Source organism: Musa acuminata, chromosome BXJ2-10, assembly GCF_036884655.1.
Source record: "Musa acuminata AAA Group cultivar baxijiao chromosome BXJ2-10, Cavendish_Baxijiao_AAA, whole genome shotgun sequence".
Lineage (NCBI taxonomy): Eukaryota > Viridiplantae > Streptophyta > Magnoliopsida > Zingiberales > Musaceae > Musa > Musa acuminata.
This window is the reverse complement of record NC_088347.1, coordinates 34967951-34983068: the sequence shown is the minus strand read 5'-3', so window position 1 is coordinate 34983068 and position 15118 is coordinate 34967951. Positions and strand designations below refer to the sequence as shown.

Here is a 15118-nt window from a genome sequence, read left to right as displayed (position 1 = left end):
CTTGGGTTGTGACATTTGGTATCAGAGCCGACTTAGCATTTGGGAGAGGGCTCGAGTAGGAAAGGGCTACCCGTGGATGGATGGAGTTATTAGCCAGTTGGCTCATCAGACCCGATCTACTCTTCTTCCGCTGCGCATGTGATGTTGCCCCCCAAGATTTCCCGACACTTTACACTTAGATATGAGATTTATCGAATAAAATTCCCCTCTTCTTTTAGATGAAATTGTATTATGCTAAATTTATAAGGCATGCGATAGTTATAATATAATTAGTAATGTCAGATTATCATCGCTATATGGTTGAAATTAATACTGGAACTTATCAATGAGGTGTTAGCCACATATACAGTGTCAATCACGTAATTGTTGAGATATCGATTATGCCATTATTTCCATATTAACATAGATTTTTCTGAGAGGTACTCTTTTATATTTTCTATGGATAATTTTTGGAATACTACTCACTTGACATAAAAATACCCACAATATATTAGATAAATATTATACCAACTTTTGAGTTAATGATATGTAAGAAAATGATTTTTAATAAAATTACATTGACATTAATAACAACTAGGAAGCGGATACTTATAGAATCTGATTATTACATATAAAATTCATGGATCTTTATGTGTCCTTATTATTTTATATAATGAATATTTTAGTGTTCTTGCTAATTATTTGAATTTTAAATATCTTTAATAACGAATCTGTTGTTAAAGTCTCACAAAGTAAACTTTACATGTCCTATCAACCTTAACTATGTCCAAACTAATTATTCAAGTTTGAGTTTTCTCAATTAAACATTAAGAATTAAAATGATATGTTTTAAGTTATAATATCCATAACTTTTGAATTAAATGCCCAAATCTAGGAATGTCATTAGGTTTGAACTCAATTGCAAACAACTCATAGGTAAACATTCGATTATACTAATTAATTCAGAATCGATCCTATTTCGAATAATTATTTGTCAATATTATACATAATGAGATTTAACAATTGAAGCATGTAGTCACTTAAGTCAATAACCGTAAATGTATATTGGTCGGAGTATTACGTTGAAGTCATTTCTAAAATAATAATATGAAGATGAATAATTTCATATTACCTCGTATAATTAATTTTTAAATATTATATTAAATTTTTTATATTTATAAAAAAAATTTTAATCTTATTTTTTCGCATCGTCTACTCGACCAAAATACCATATGTGCTCAGTGGTATCAGTAGAGTTGACGATTTGAGGAGAAACGATATTAAATATTTTATTTTAATAAGTATTAAAATTTTAATATAATTTTTAAAAATATAAAAACTGTTATATATATATATATAATAGTTAACATGTAATTAGCCGCATGGAGGCGATCATACATGAAAGTATCCAATCAACGCGTGCGAGCATTATCTTTTCATAAACAGAAAACTCACACCAATAACGTTGTGGAATAATTTGGATGTCGATGAAGCAAATCCTGCACTACTCGTACTTAGCTGAGACGGGGAGCCAGTTAACTTACAACCATATACGTAACACACATTGGTTGGGTCGGTGTGTTTGGAATCGTCTCTTCAGTCATGACGTACAGATGATCAAATGTGAAACATTATCAGACTTTGCGAGTTTTTGTTTTCAAAATCATAAAACACACAACAAAAATGTTGCGAAACGGGCACTTATGGCTCGTCCCCTCCGGATCGCGAGGTCTTCGTGCGGCAATCCAAATCCGTCCTTGTCTTCCTCTGCTTGCTCGGCACCGGAACCCTAGGCTTCGTCTTCTCGGAAGGGATCGCTGCGATGTCGAGCTCGTGGTCGCGGGCGCTGACGCAGATCTCGCCCTACACCTTCGCCTCCATCGGAATCGCCATCTCAATCGGCGTCTCCGTCCTCGGCGCTGCTTGGTGGGACGATCGAAATCTCTCTTTTCTTTCCTTGCTTCTCTTCGTAGTTTTCCCCCGTTTTCCATAGATTTGTTTCATAATTACCTTCTGTCGATTCCTCCAGGGGGATCTATATCACCGGGAGCAGCTTGATCGGTGCGGCGATCAAAGCCCCCAGAATCACCTCGAAGAATCTCATTAGGTGCGTGCTATTACTCTTCGGTTAAAGGGCTTCTTTTATGATAATTCGGTGTTTCTTCCTCGATTTAGTACCTAGCTAGCTATTTCGCCTTTGAGGCTCTGCAAATGATGATATATCTTTGAGTTGTGAATGTGTGGATCTTAAGTTTCATGGAAAACTGCAAGAGAAATAATTCGTGATCAGCTGACCGGTAAATTATAGTATATCGGAGACTTTGATTTCCTTAGAGGTTCAACTAAACAACAAATCCTGTAGTGAACGAGACCAGATCTCCCTTTATAGCCTATTCTTCCATGTTATAAAAATAATCTAATAGATATGTTATGCTTACTAGTCTAGGCCTTTAAATCCACACAACGGGTGATTGTCCTAACAAAGTTGTATGAATGTGCTTTTCTATACTTGATCAGGTTACCCGAGTCTGTTTTCTGCTGCTAATTGTTGGTGCTAGATTGGGCCCTTTTACCACTGGTATGTTACTCAATTTCATTGAGCTCGAGAGACTTGGAGTGTATGTTATATAACCAGAGGGTTTTTCGTGCAAGGAATCTAGACTAGATAGCTGCCAGATGTCTAATACTAATCGGCGAAAAATGTGCCAAAGGATTAGGTGATAGAAGGTAGTATATTGTAGAAGAAGCTTGCGCTCTGGCAAATGTTGTAATATTATGTTGTCTTTTTGATGTCTAAACAGGGTGAATATATCTGATTCAGCTCTAGCTCTCCCATGATGAATGATTAGATGGACAAAATTGCTCTTTCCATGTAGGTTTCGGTTCAAGATTAATAGTAAATGAATATAGCATGATTAAGTCTTTGCCCTTGATTTTTAGGCCTTGGTGATTCTTGACAAAACTTCAACCTTTTTGAGGTAGAGAGCATCACAAGCTGCATTAGTCTGAGTGTCCAAGAGAAGTTGATGGATACTTGGGTATCAGAGTTTTGAGTAGCCAATGTGATTTGTATATGCTAGTAGTACCTGAGATGTGCAAAACTCACTATATTTGCTGAAATGGGCTTAGATATCATTGGCATATCTATTCAACTTGATCCAACTTTTGGTTTGTCTAAATTTGTGCAATATACGATGTATCTGAGATAGGACCTAGCTGTATGGTCCCCATTGGGGTTAGATACATGGAACTTTTGCCATTGAGCTTCATCAAGTACCAAATTATTAATCAAACTAACAGTCAATTCTGTTTTCAGTCTTGTCTAATAAAATTTTCTTAGGTTGTCTTCAACTCCTTAATCAACTGACCTCTTTTAGTTGATGCATCTATAGGTCTACTGAAGAGTTTTTCTTACTTTCGATACGCAATCAGAACTATCCTGATTGCACTTGAATGTAAATGCTTGTTACTTTTACATTTCTAGTGACCCTACACATCCATCTCGGCATCCTCATTTTGGTATCATAAATTTTTATATGATTTTTTTTCTTCTAACAGCCCAACATTTAGACCTGGTTTTATAATTGTTTATAAAATTATGTTTTAGTTTAAGAGACACACAAGGATTTGTTTATAGAATTATCTTTTAGTTTAAGAGGCGCAAAAGGGTAACTCAATACTCATGATACATACATATTTGCTTAAATAATTCTACTTTAACTCTATATGTTTTCTTCATTACTTTCCCTTCCATGCTGAACAATAGAAAAAACTTTACTTTTTAAAAATTATTGTCCATATTTATTAATTATACCCTCATTTGTTTTTTTGATTTTGCTAAAGTTGCACTTAATATATTTAGTTCTTATATTCACATAATTTAGAACCCTAAGTCTCATTTGTTTGTCTTCGTCGGCCCTTATTATACTCTCATTACTGTTAGCAGATAATACAACAACATGGAAACTTGTTTTTGAATATGGCCAATAAGTTCATCTATTACTGATAGAATATATTACTGATCTAAAGTAGATCCTTGATTCAAGCCTGCAGTGGTAGCGATTTGCCAAACACAAACGTTTGTCATAATAACTTTATTATATATTATCTTTATTAACTCTTTCTTAATGCCAGGTACACTTTTTTTTTTAAACCCACCAATTTTTTTCTGATTAATAAAAACATTGTGCAAGTTTTCTTTCTCTTGTAGTTTTAGATTAATTATCTCATCATCAGAATAGCTTTTGTGATTAAACTTCCAGACAACTAGGGAACTTCCTTTGTCTTTTTTTGAATATATATCACCTGTGGAAGCATAGAGTTCCACTTTCGCTCTCATCGGTCTAGTCGCTATGGTCCATCTTTATTTGGTTTTATAGCAGAGAAAGTAAATGTAGATGCCTATGGCATGGATCCCATTGTTCACATGAATTAAGTTTAGATAATGTTTCTTAAGCAGTTAATTACCCATCAATATGATATGAACATAGGTTCTATAGGAATTTAAAGGTGCTAATCTAACTAGTCTCTTGTATTTTGAGTCTGTTTCTGTATTTGTTGGATGGTTATGTGGCCTATGATTTCTCTCCTTAATGCTGTGAGGTGCTTATAATGTCATGTGTTTTGCAAGACTTGATCCCATTTTAGTATGGAGCTTTGTGGCTCATGTGCTAAAGTTGATTGCACTTAATCTGATGTGTATTCTTAATCAGGCTAGATCTTGGATGTCATATAGAGCTTTTGTGGCTCAATATTTACAGGCAGTCATGCATGATTTAGGTCCAAGCTTTGTTGCATGTAATTGAAAGTTCATTAAGCTGATCTTGATCTCACCCCATTCTTTAAATTGCGACAACATATATATACAACAACTGATATTATTTTACACACAGAATCTTAATCAAACTGTTTGTTAGTGCCTTTGCATATCATCTGCCTGTGGCAACAACAATATTGTGATTAATTGCCCCAAAAGAAAAAATATATTTTGTTTGATATTTCACCTTTGTAATCTTTCTAACACTATTAAGGTGAATGCATCATCTTCAGTGTTATCTTCTGCGAGGCTGTCGCCATATATGGTGTTATTGTTGCAATTATTCTACAAACAAAACTAGAAAGCGTGCCATCATCAAAGATATATGATCCAGAGTCTCTTAGAGCTGGATATGCAATATTTGCTTCTGGAATCATCGTGGGTTTTGCAAATCTCATGTGCGGGTATGTTAGACAACCATGCAGTCACATCCATAGCTTGCACAGCTTCAGGAGAATGTTTTTACATCGATTGCTCATTGATATATGTTCTCTCTGAACAGACTTTGCGTAGGAATAATTGGAAGCAGCTGTGCGCTGTCCGATGCTCAAAACTCCACGCTTTTTGTCAAGATTCTGGTGATTGAAATATTTGGCAGTGCACTTGGGTTATTTGGTGTGATCGTTGGCATAATTATGTCGGCGCAAGCAACATGGCCAGCCAAAACAGCATGAGTTGGTTGCCTACCACACCCCAAAGCTCTGTTTTGCTCTTTTACTGGAAACACGAAGCTTGTGCAGCACATCTTCATCATAATCAGTATCCGAAACTTCGTTTATCATCTGTTTGTCGTTATGTCAGGTTTCATGGATCCCTTCCTTGAAAGAAACATTTTGCTTGTGGCACAGAATCATCTCCTGTTGCTGAGATCTTCTTTTCTTTTTTGCCTGAGACAAATAACCCATGGTCATGTTCATGGCTGGGATCCATGATGATATTGTATGGAATCCTAAATTTGCATCTATTTTTAATGCGTATAATCTATGTCAGCATCATATTTGGAATTAAAACCCCGTTTTGATGTCAATATATATCTATATAAAATTTGAGGAAAAATATATGTACATATATTTTCGTGTATACAAGCACGAAGTATTATGTAGCTACGGTCACCTCGTTACTTAGCAGGAGTGGATGTGGATAAGAAGACGTCGAGCGCGCCTTGGAGAACGCCGGCTGGAAGCCAACCAACCACAAAAAGAGAGAAAAGAATGGCCACAGCTTTCGCCGACCAATTCCTCCGTCCAGTCCCCGCCGGCCTCAGGCGGCCTCCCGCCGCCCTGAAGCCCGCCGGAACCTTCCTTCATCTCCGACGCCCTCCCGCAGGTCCCGTGACAAGGAGTGTGGGTCCGAGGAGGGGTTGCGCTGTGAGGAGCGAGTCGGTGGAGAAGGTGGGCACCGACCTGAAAGACCTGGTGGAGTTCCTCTATGCCGACCTCCCTCACCTCTTCGACGAGCAGGGCATCGACCGGACCATGTACGACGACCGCGTGAGGTTCCGGGACCCCATCACGCGTCACGACACCATCGACGGCTATCTGTTCAACATCCGGCTCCTGAATCTGCTCTTCCGCCCCGATTTCTATCTGCACCACGTGAGGCAGGTTTGCTTTCCCTGCCCTTCGGAAATCGCTCCTGTGTCGATCCTTTCTTTTGTCCTGTGTGAATTCTAGGAAGTTTAGACATTGCTATTATGGTATTTCTTTAACTGATTAAATTCTTGTAGACAGGACCTAATGAAATCACTACAAGATGGACTATGGTAATGAGGTTTACGCTTCTACCATGGAAACCAGAGTTGGTGTTCACAGGAACATCAGTCATGGGCGTCAACCCACTGACTCAAAAATTTTGCAGCCATGTGGTGAGCTTCTTTTCGATACTGTAGCAATAGCTTCTGACACTGTTGACTTTGTGGTTTGATCAATGCTGTTATCGATGACTTTTTGTATCCGTAGGATCTTTGGGACTCCATACAAAACAATGACTACTTTTCTTTGGAAGGTCTAATAGATGTTTTAAAGCAGGTATGTCTTCATTATTGCAACAATGTGGTTCTGTCAACTTGATTTGTCTCTCAATTTTTCTTATCCATCGCTTGTACTTCTGTAGCTGCGAATATACAAGACTCCGGATTTGGAAACCCCAAAGTACTTGATACTGAAAAGAACTGCAAATTATGAGGTACAATGTGTGTGATTCTTCTAACAGCCTTTTCTGCATTGTTACAAATTACAAGGTATCTTTTGAAGCAAAATTTTATTATTATATGGTCTCTTTGGTTTATATATCTCATGTTGTGCTGTTATGTGCTTTAATTTGTGTTTATGATCAGATTCAGAAACTAGTAAAGAAAAGCAAGGAAAAGTAGTCATGTTATTAGGATTTTTATTTGTTTCTCTTTTTATTTGTAAGTAATATGTTTGGGTTCTTTTCCTGTGCAACCCTCCTGTTTCCTTAGAAACAAATCCTAGTGGACATAATAAACACTGAAAAGTTTGATTAAATCTTTTTTGTGTTCACAGATAAGGAAGTATGAGCCGTTTGTGGTGGTTGAGGCCGAAGGAGATAAGCTATCTGGCTCATCTGGTTTCAACAATGTTGCCGGGTTAGTAAAACATGTTTAGTTCAAGTAGGAACAGCAAATTGGTAGCATTGTGATTTGTATACTACTTAAGATGTATTCATCTTTTACATGCTGTAGGTATATATTCGGTAAGAATTCCTCGACTGAAAAGATTCCCATGACGACCCCTGTTTTCACACAGGCAGTTGATGACAAATTATCAAAAGTTTCCATCCAGATCATTCTACCAATGGACAAAGAATTGGGCAAGTAAGCTTAATTCTGCCACTGGTTCACTGCCATCAGCTAAGTCTGAATAGCTACACATTACAGTCAGAATCACGAAAATCATCCTATAGTTCATTTCATAAACATGCTGACTGACGTGGATTTTAAGAGACCTGGTTATAAATTAAATAGGTGGTGCTTGCTTGAATAATGTCATTAGCTGATGAGCATCTTCATTTGGTCAGTTTGCCTTCTCCCAGTGCCGAAGCAGTTAATTTGAGAAAGGTTGAAGGAGGTATTGCTGCAGTAACAAAATTTAGTGGAAAACCGAGTGAAGAGATTGTACTCAGCCAAGAGAGAGAACTTCGGTCTGCAATACTTAAAGATGGTCTCAGGCCTCAACAAGGTTGTTTGCTTGCTCGCTACAATGATCCTGGCAGTACAAACAGCTTCATAATGGTATGTTGTCTCTTGTTATTCTCGATGCATATACTCCAAAGGAAATATCAAAAGGCACTAAGAACCGACTAATTTAGTGAACAGATTTTTCCTATGTTGTGAGGTTCTTTTAAAAAAGATTATTCCAACCTTTTTAATGATAGTTGTCTTTTTATACTCCACTTATTCTTCACTTTTTTTCATGTCTAGTGTGCTTCTTTACAGTCCTATGAGAACAATAGTAGAACTACAGACCACAAGTTTGTTTCGTTGTGCCGTCCATTCTGAAGTTTTGTCTTTGGTACCGTATTGATCATGTTTTATGATAAACAGTAAAAATAGCAATTCTGCTTTATTGTTGTATTTTTTTAGCTGCTCTGTCTTCTTACTGTTCCTGATGCATGCTTTGTTTTACTGTCATGTCACTACAATATTGTATCGAAGCGAAATGAGGTGCTGATATGGCTTAATGACTTCACATTAGAATAACCTGCAAGCATGTTGCAGACAGTTCGGCCGGAGCAGGGATCAACTGTGTCGTCTTTGTTAAGCTCATTCCTAAGTGCAACTTTTCGATCGTTCTTTCAATATACATTGTGTAGATCAATGATTTCTTTAATCTCCTGTAATAGCTGTGACGTTCTTACCTGTATATTTGCACTCAGTCTGTAAAAAAGATTGGTGGATACTGAAAATTGATACATTAAAATGCAAAGAATAGACACAAGAAATTTTCTCTGTTCTTTGTCAATGTCTATCACATAATTGCAAATCAGTTTCATCCTATTATTATGTTCTTGTTCTCAACCTTTATAAGTGAATGGTTATTTGACTGGAATCAAGAAAAGGATCAAGGAAGCCTTGTTTTTTTCACTAGAAAAAATGGGGATGTAACTTTTGATTACAAGCCCTCTCATCCTTAAGTTTATGCACTTGATGTTTACGGTTCAATCAGATCTCTGTGAAGCATGATGCCCTTTTAAAGATGATTGATTATATATTATCCTTTGTAATTAGTTATCTTTAGTATTTTAATTTTTATATTTTTAAAAATTATATTGAGAATTTTTATATTTATGAAAATAAAATATTTCATTCCATTGTTTCAATAAAATCTTTCTCTTGATTTTTAATTTTATAAAATTATTTTTTTAATCTATATAGGGATCTAAATATTTTACTTTTAAAAATATAAGAATTGATATGCTAAAATAACTAATTACAAGAAATAACTTATAATATTACGAATTTGCATTCGGGCAATGCATGTTCGAGAAGATTCCGTTGTTTTCGGGGGTTTATATGCAAATAAACAAAGTCGAAAGGTTGCTTGTGTCGCAAGGGGCGGAGGCAACTCACGATAAAAGAGAGGCGCATGATCGGTAGATTCGTAACTTTGTTGTTGCTAAGGGCGAGGGAGGCCGATGGCGACGGTGGCAGTGGAGAAGAAGCATCCGGCGGAGGCGGAGGGGGAGATGTGCGCTCCGGCGGCGAGGGTCAGGGGAGGCGGAGGCGAGGGGCTGCGGCAGTACTATCTGCAGCACATCCATGATCACCAGCTCCAGATCCGGCAGAAGTCCAACAACCTCCAGCGCCTCGAGGCCCAGCGGAACGACCTCAACTCGCGAGGTTCGGAAACCCTAATTCTAGCCCTTTGTTCTTGCACCATTTCTTCTTGATGCGCTTTTAATACGGTGAACCCTAGTCTTGCCGTTGATCGTCAAGATAATCGAGAGGGGAGGATTCTCGATGTTTCTTTCTTGGCAAATTCTTTTGGTCGAAATAGTTCTTGCAGAAATGGTCGGATCTTGCTGCGTTTTGTGCTATTAGAGCGATCCCTTTTTAGTTTCCGATTCGATCTGATGCATGTGGTCTGTGGTTGCAGTAAGAATGCTCCGTGAGGAGTTGCAGCTACTTCAGGAGCCTGGTTCTTATGTGGGCGAGGTGGTGAAAGTGATGGGCAAATCGAAGGTCTTGGTCAAGGTAAATCTTGGTACTATTTTATGTTTGTCATGTATCAACTAACGGATTTGTTTTGGCACTTATTATTTATTTTTGTCATATAAAATAGGGATTCTTGATTCTAGCAAATGTTTGCTGTTTTTTCCCTTAAATTTGTCTGGTGAAGGCATCTATTTGGAACATTTTATCATCTTATTGTATTACTACACTTTTGGAAACTGCTGTCATGATCATCGACCGTGATGATGAGGTTCCCACCAATGCGGGCTATGTACATTGGTAGATCATCCACAGCCGATGATGAGCATGCATCTATTGCAACTAATGTGCATGGAACAACGAATTTACCACGTTATTGGATTGATGATGGGTTGCACTTGTTGTCTCTTCCTAGAAACTTGAAAGCTTGACCTTCTTGTGTAAGTCTTCTCTATTTTGTGATGCACGTGACCTCTTGATCAAAGCCAGACGTGCATGAGGATGGCATCGTTAGGCATCATTAGGGCCATTGATCCAATTGTATTTTCTGGGTTTTTTTCTCTTCCCATTAGCAGTTTTGTGTGCTGTTCGTCAAGTGAAAACTGCACAATTGTCTTTCCTGTGCAGTAAACAAAGGTTGTATTTTTTTTGTTTGGGACTATACATGCATTTATCTTGGTTTCCTGAGAGTAAATGTTATTGTACTTTCGTTTAAAAGTGTTTATTCACATGTAAAGTCTAGTTATTTATAACCTTTTGTACAGTGAACCCTTCTGTTAGGGGTTGTGGACCATATTCTTTTGTTTTGTCTACAAGATGTTTTTTATCCCTTTTTTCTTCAACAGATGTGTATGATTCATTGATCTTTCTTCTGCATTTGTGATTTTACTTCAACAATCTTTATCTTACCTTCCATGCTTGTCAAGATGTTCTTGATGATTTGGTTAGTGGTTACTTTTGATGGGATTGGTCGCAAATAGTGGAGAAACAATGGGCCAAGACTCCACCACCCCTGCTCTCTCTCTCTCTCTCTCTCTCTCTCTCTCTCTCTCTCTCTCTGTGTGTGTTATGAATCCTCTCTCCTCAAATCTCGAAAATAGCCTTCCTAAATATTGAGGGAATACTATATACATTGATCCTCCCCAATTCCCACAAATCCTGCATTGATGGAAGTCACTTTTACTAGATTCACCCTGTTATTCTCTCTCCTCAAAGTCCCCCTTTAAAGAATTAATCCAACTGCTTAATTATTTAATTGTTCTTTGATGATGACCTAGCTTAAGCATGATTATTTTCTACTATATCGCTTCTTCTTGGGTCACCATGAACATTGCACTTAATTCTTATCCATGTCATTCAAGCTATATATAATATTTATCCATCTTTTTTACTGACTGCAGGTTAGATTGGCATTATAATGATGCATTACTCTCTACATCAAAAGTTGGCTGTATATTGTTTTTCTAAGGTTTTTGAAAATTTAGTGGTTACTATTCATTTGCTTGTTCTTTATCCTTTTCCAGGTTCATCCAGAAGGAAAATATGTTGTTGATCTTGATAAGAGCATAGATATAACAAAGTTAACACCATCAACCAGAGTTGCCCTTCGTAATGATAGTTATGTTCTTCACCTAATCCTGCCTAGCAAAGTAGATCCTCTGGTCAATCTTATGAAAGTTGAAAAGGTTCCAGATTCCACCTATGACATGATTGGTGGTCTTGATCAGCAAATCAAGGAAATAAAGGAGGTCAATGAATTGCCAACAGTCTTTTTCTATTTGATTATAGCTTTTCAACTTATGATACTTCCTTTGACTTGTTGAATTACATGAGATCCATGTACTAAATGTCAGACACTCAATTTTTCAGGTTATTGAGCTTCCAATTAAGCATCCTGAATTGTTTGAGAGCCTTGGAATAGCGCAACCAAAGGTATTGCCACCATAGACAGCATATTATTTATGCTTTCTGGTTGTCAAATGCTAATCTCTCCTAAAAAGAAACACACATGTTGCATATACAATTGGACTTTGGATTATTTGCAGGGTGTCTTGCTCTATGGGCCTCCTGGCACAGGGAAAACTCTTTTGGCAAGGGCAGTTGCTCATCATACTGATTGCACATTCATAAGGGTTTCTGGTTCTGAGTTGGTTCAGAAATACATAGGAGAGGGCTCTAGAATGGTTCGTGAACTATTTGTTATGGCCAGGTATATTAAGTTGCAATGTCAACACATTACCTCTGTAAGACCTTTATTTGATAAATTCTTTTGGTTTTCTATATTATGGTCCTTTGTCGTCTCCTTCATTGCATTACTCTTATCCATAGCATAGGAGGTTGGCAATTTACACCTTCGTTTCCGTGACTCTATATTCCCCTTGCTGTTAGAAAAAAGTTTATAGCTTTGATCCCTCATATACATTAATGTGATTGGTGCAAATATTTTTCTTTGTAGGGAACATGCTCCATCAATAATATTCATGGATGAAATAGACAGTATTGGATCTGCTAGAATGGAGTCTGGCACTGGTAATGGTGACAGTGAAGTGCAACGAACGATGCTCGAGCTTCTTAACCAGCTTGATGGCTTTGAAGCATCAAACAAAATTAAAGTATGTCAATATCTTGTTTGTGAATGAATTTCATCAGAAGTATAAATTTTATTGTTGCATTCTTTAATAGTGTGCTAAAGTAAATTATGTTGTTTTATTCAGGTTCTGATGGCGACAAATCGGATAGATATTCTGGACCAAGCACTCCTCCGGCCTGGTCGGATTGACAGAAAAATTGAATTCCCTAATCCCAATGAAGAGGTAAACAATAGATGTTCAACGCATGATTAGTTTTTGTACCTTTTAATCTTTAACAACTTAATTAACTTCACGAATATGATCTGATATAAACCTCCCATTGTATTTCAGTCTCGCTTTGATATCTTAAAGATTCACTCGAGGAAGATGAACTTGATGCGTGGCATAGATCTTAAAAAAATCGCAGAAAAGATGAATGGAGCATCTGGAGCAGAACTTAAGGTACTCATTTCTCACTGTTCGAATGGCTTGTGTATTTTCTTCCCCATGTCTCTTTGATTCATGATTGTAGTTATTTTATCTTGCAAATCCTTTTTACAACAACAACAATAACTGCATGTGTATGCCATTACATATGGAATCACCTTATTTCAGTTTTAGGCAGGTAGTGGTATTGTCCCCCTTGAGATATAGATGAGCATGTGTGTGTGTGTGTGTGTGTTTTTATAGATGAACATGTTGGACAGCCAAAAAAATGGCTGCCATCAGTCCATATCTTTATCTTGGCTATCTTTTTCACAACAATAATTATATCATGTGAGTATTTAGATGAACACATAATTGTACAGCCAATAAACGACTAATAATCTTCCGATATATGCTCTTTTGATTCAAATATAAACTTCATTTTGACTATGGTTTGCTTAGGAGTGCCTATCATGGATTGATGCCTTGTTTGCAGGCGGTGTGCACTGAAGCTGGGATGTTTGCGCTCAGGGAAAGAAGAGTCCATGTGACCCAAGAGGATTTCGAGATGGCGGTGGCCAAAGTCATGAAGAAAGAGACAGAGAAGAACATGTCCCTGCGCAAACTGTGGAAGTAGTAGTAGTTCCATTGCTTGTCCAATTGCAGTGACAAACTACTGCTCGTGTGTTATTTTGAAACTCCTCAACACAACAAGTAGCCAATTTATAGGTTGATCCGTTTAAACTACGCCAAATGAAATTGCTTGATGGTTAAAGATCTGTATTCGTGATTAAAAATCTGTACTCGAAAGTCTTGAATGTTACCGTCTAATATTTATGACTTTATATGTATACTATATATAAATTTACACAGAGAACTTTTTGTGCATGATTCATGTAAACCACATGATTTATTAAGTCTTAATCGATTTATAACGTAAATGAAGGAAAAAAAAATCGTAATTAAAATTTATAATGTGTTTGTCTGCGCAATCTGCAAATTGAAGCTTATATTTCAGCGTGCCGTCACAAAGAATCATCTTTACATTACATGCCTCGTAGAGTGGCTTCCGCATTGCTGTAGTTGATTCACCAAAGAGGATATGTAACATTGGAGTCATTTACATAAGAGGATATGTAACATTTCTCGTAGGCAATTGCTACTTCTCAATTGGGAACATAATCACCACCTCTTCGATCACTAAAACATTATTGTGCCATCCTATTACACATTATGTACATTTTACTCGACTCCTCAAACTGGGACTGCAACCTACATGCCATGCCACTTATCCATCAACCTCACTGGTTGAGACATCTACTAGCAACCAAATTTGACAAAAGAGAGGGAGAAGAAAAAAAAAAAGAATAGGATGTACAAAGATTCCCGATGCATGCATACACGTCCGAGGGGTGGATATGACAACAACGATCACAATCTTGTCATTTCTTTTGTGGAGATCCATCTAAGACTAGAACAGCTACAATGACCTGTCAACAAAGAAACTTGATCAGACATTCAGATTGCAGTTTACTCTTCTTGAAATGACTAACCAACACAAACTCAAGAATTTTTATGCTTCTGGGTTTTCTGGCTGCTTAAAACAAGAAAATAAACGTCAACAAGATTGTGTGCCAACAAAAGGTACACATTTTGGTATAATAAGATGGAATTTTATTGAACTCGCAGAATTAGTGATCTGTAGATTACCAAAGACATTTCTTTCTAGAACACTCTGATAGAACGGATTGCAAAGACCAGCCAAAAAATTTCTCGAATAAGCAATAATTTAAATGGGCAATTACCCAGCTAAGTATACTTCTAGACCATGACAACAACAGATTATTACAGGAGCCCATTACAGCATTTGACGAGGAGCATATACAAGCATGAAATCCCATGCATCCAATATGAGTTCCAACTGCCTTTCCACATATAAAGGCTGCATTTGCAATAACTAAAAGTAAACAGTGGGAAAACCTTCACTATGTTTTGCATTAAAGAGATGTTTGTTGAAACATACCTTAAGATTGGATGCATATGCTCTCATATTCCATTAACAAAAGTGGGAGCCTGGATGATAGAAGATCCTTAGAGTTCTTGCTAGCAATTTTACAAAAGGTCCCAATAGAAACTTTTGTGTTTAAAGAAATA

General features: G+C 37.1%; 3 protein-coding genes across 4 annotated transcripts; all 3 read left to right on the top strand.

Annotated features, from left to right (window-relative positions):
• The first annotated feature begins 1700 nt into the window (after positions 1 to 1700).
• Positions 1701 to 5805, top strand: LOC103969358 (V-type proton ATPase subunit c''2). The gene is made up of 4 exons (XM_009382859.3): positions 1701 to 1905; positions 2009 to 2086; positions 5029 to 5199; positions 5298 to 5805. Exons 1-4 carry the CDS (start codon positions 1802 to 1804, stop codon positions 5467 to 5469), a joined length of 525 nt encoding a protein of 174 aa, XP_009381134.1. The 5' UTR covers positions 1701 to 1801; the 3' UTR covers positions 5470 to 5805.
• An 85-nt stretch (positions 5806 to 5890) lies between these two features.
• On the top strand, positions 5891 to 8770 carry LOC103969357 (uncharacterized). 2 transcript variants are annotated; one of them, XM_009382857.3, is made up of 8 exons: positions 5893 to 6399; positions 6522 to 6659; positions 6754 to 6822; positions 6908 to 6979; positions 7321 to 7403; positions 7500 to 7631; positions 7835 to 8048; positions 8472 to 8770. In XM_009382857.3, exons 1-8 carry the CDS (start codon positions 6007 to 6009, stop codon positions 8514 to 8516), a joined length of 1146 nt encoding a protein of 381 aa, XP_009381132.2. In that variant the 5' UTR covers positions 5893 to 6006; the 3' UTR covers positions 8517 to 8770. The 2 variants fall into 2 exon arrangements, with proteins under 2 accessions (XP_064986168.1, XP_009381132.2); XM_065130096.1 differs by having other exon boundaries at positions 5891 to 6399; positions 7835 to 8770.
• Positions 8771 to 9344: 574 nt separating this feature from the next.
• Positions 9345 to 13852, top strand: LOC135625374 (26S proteasome regulatory subunit 8 homolog A). Its single transcript, XM_065130095.1, has 9 exons — positions 9345 to 9656; positions 9913 to 10010; positions 11492 to 11716; positions 11838 to 11900; positions 12014 to 12177; positions 12424 to 12580; positions 12683 to 12781; positions 12890 to 13000; positions 13461 to 13852. The coding sequence occupies exons 1-9, from the start codon at positions 9452 to 9454 to the stop codon at positions 13599 to 13601; spliced, it is 1263 nt and encodes a 420-aa protein (XP_064986167.1). The 5' UTR covers positions 9345 to 9451; the 3' UTR covers positions 13602 to 13852.
• Positions 13853 to 15118: the final 1266 nt, after the last annotated feature.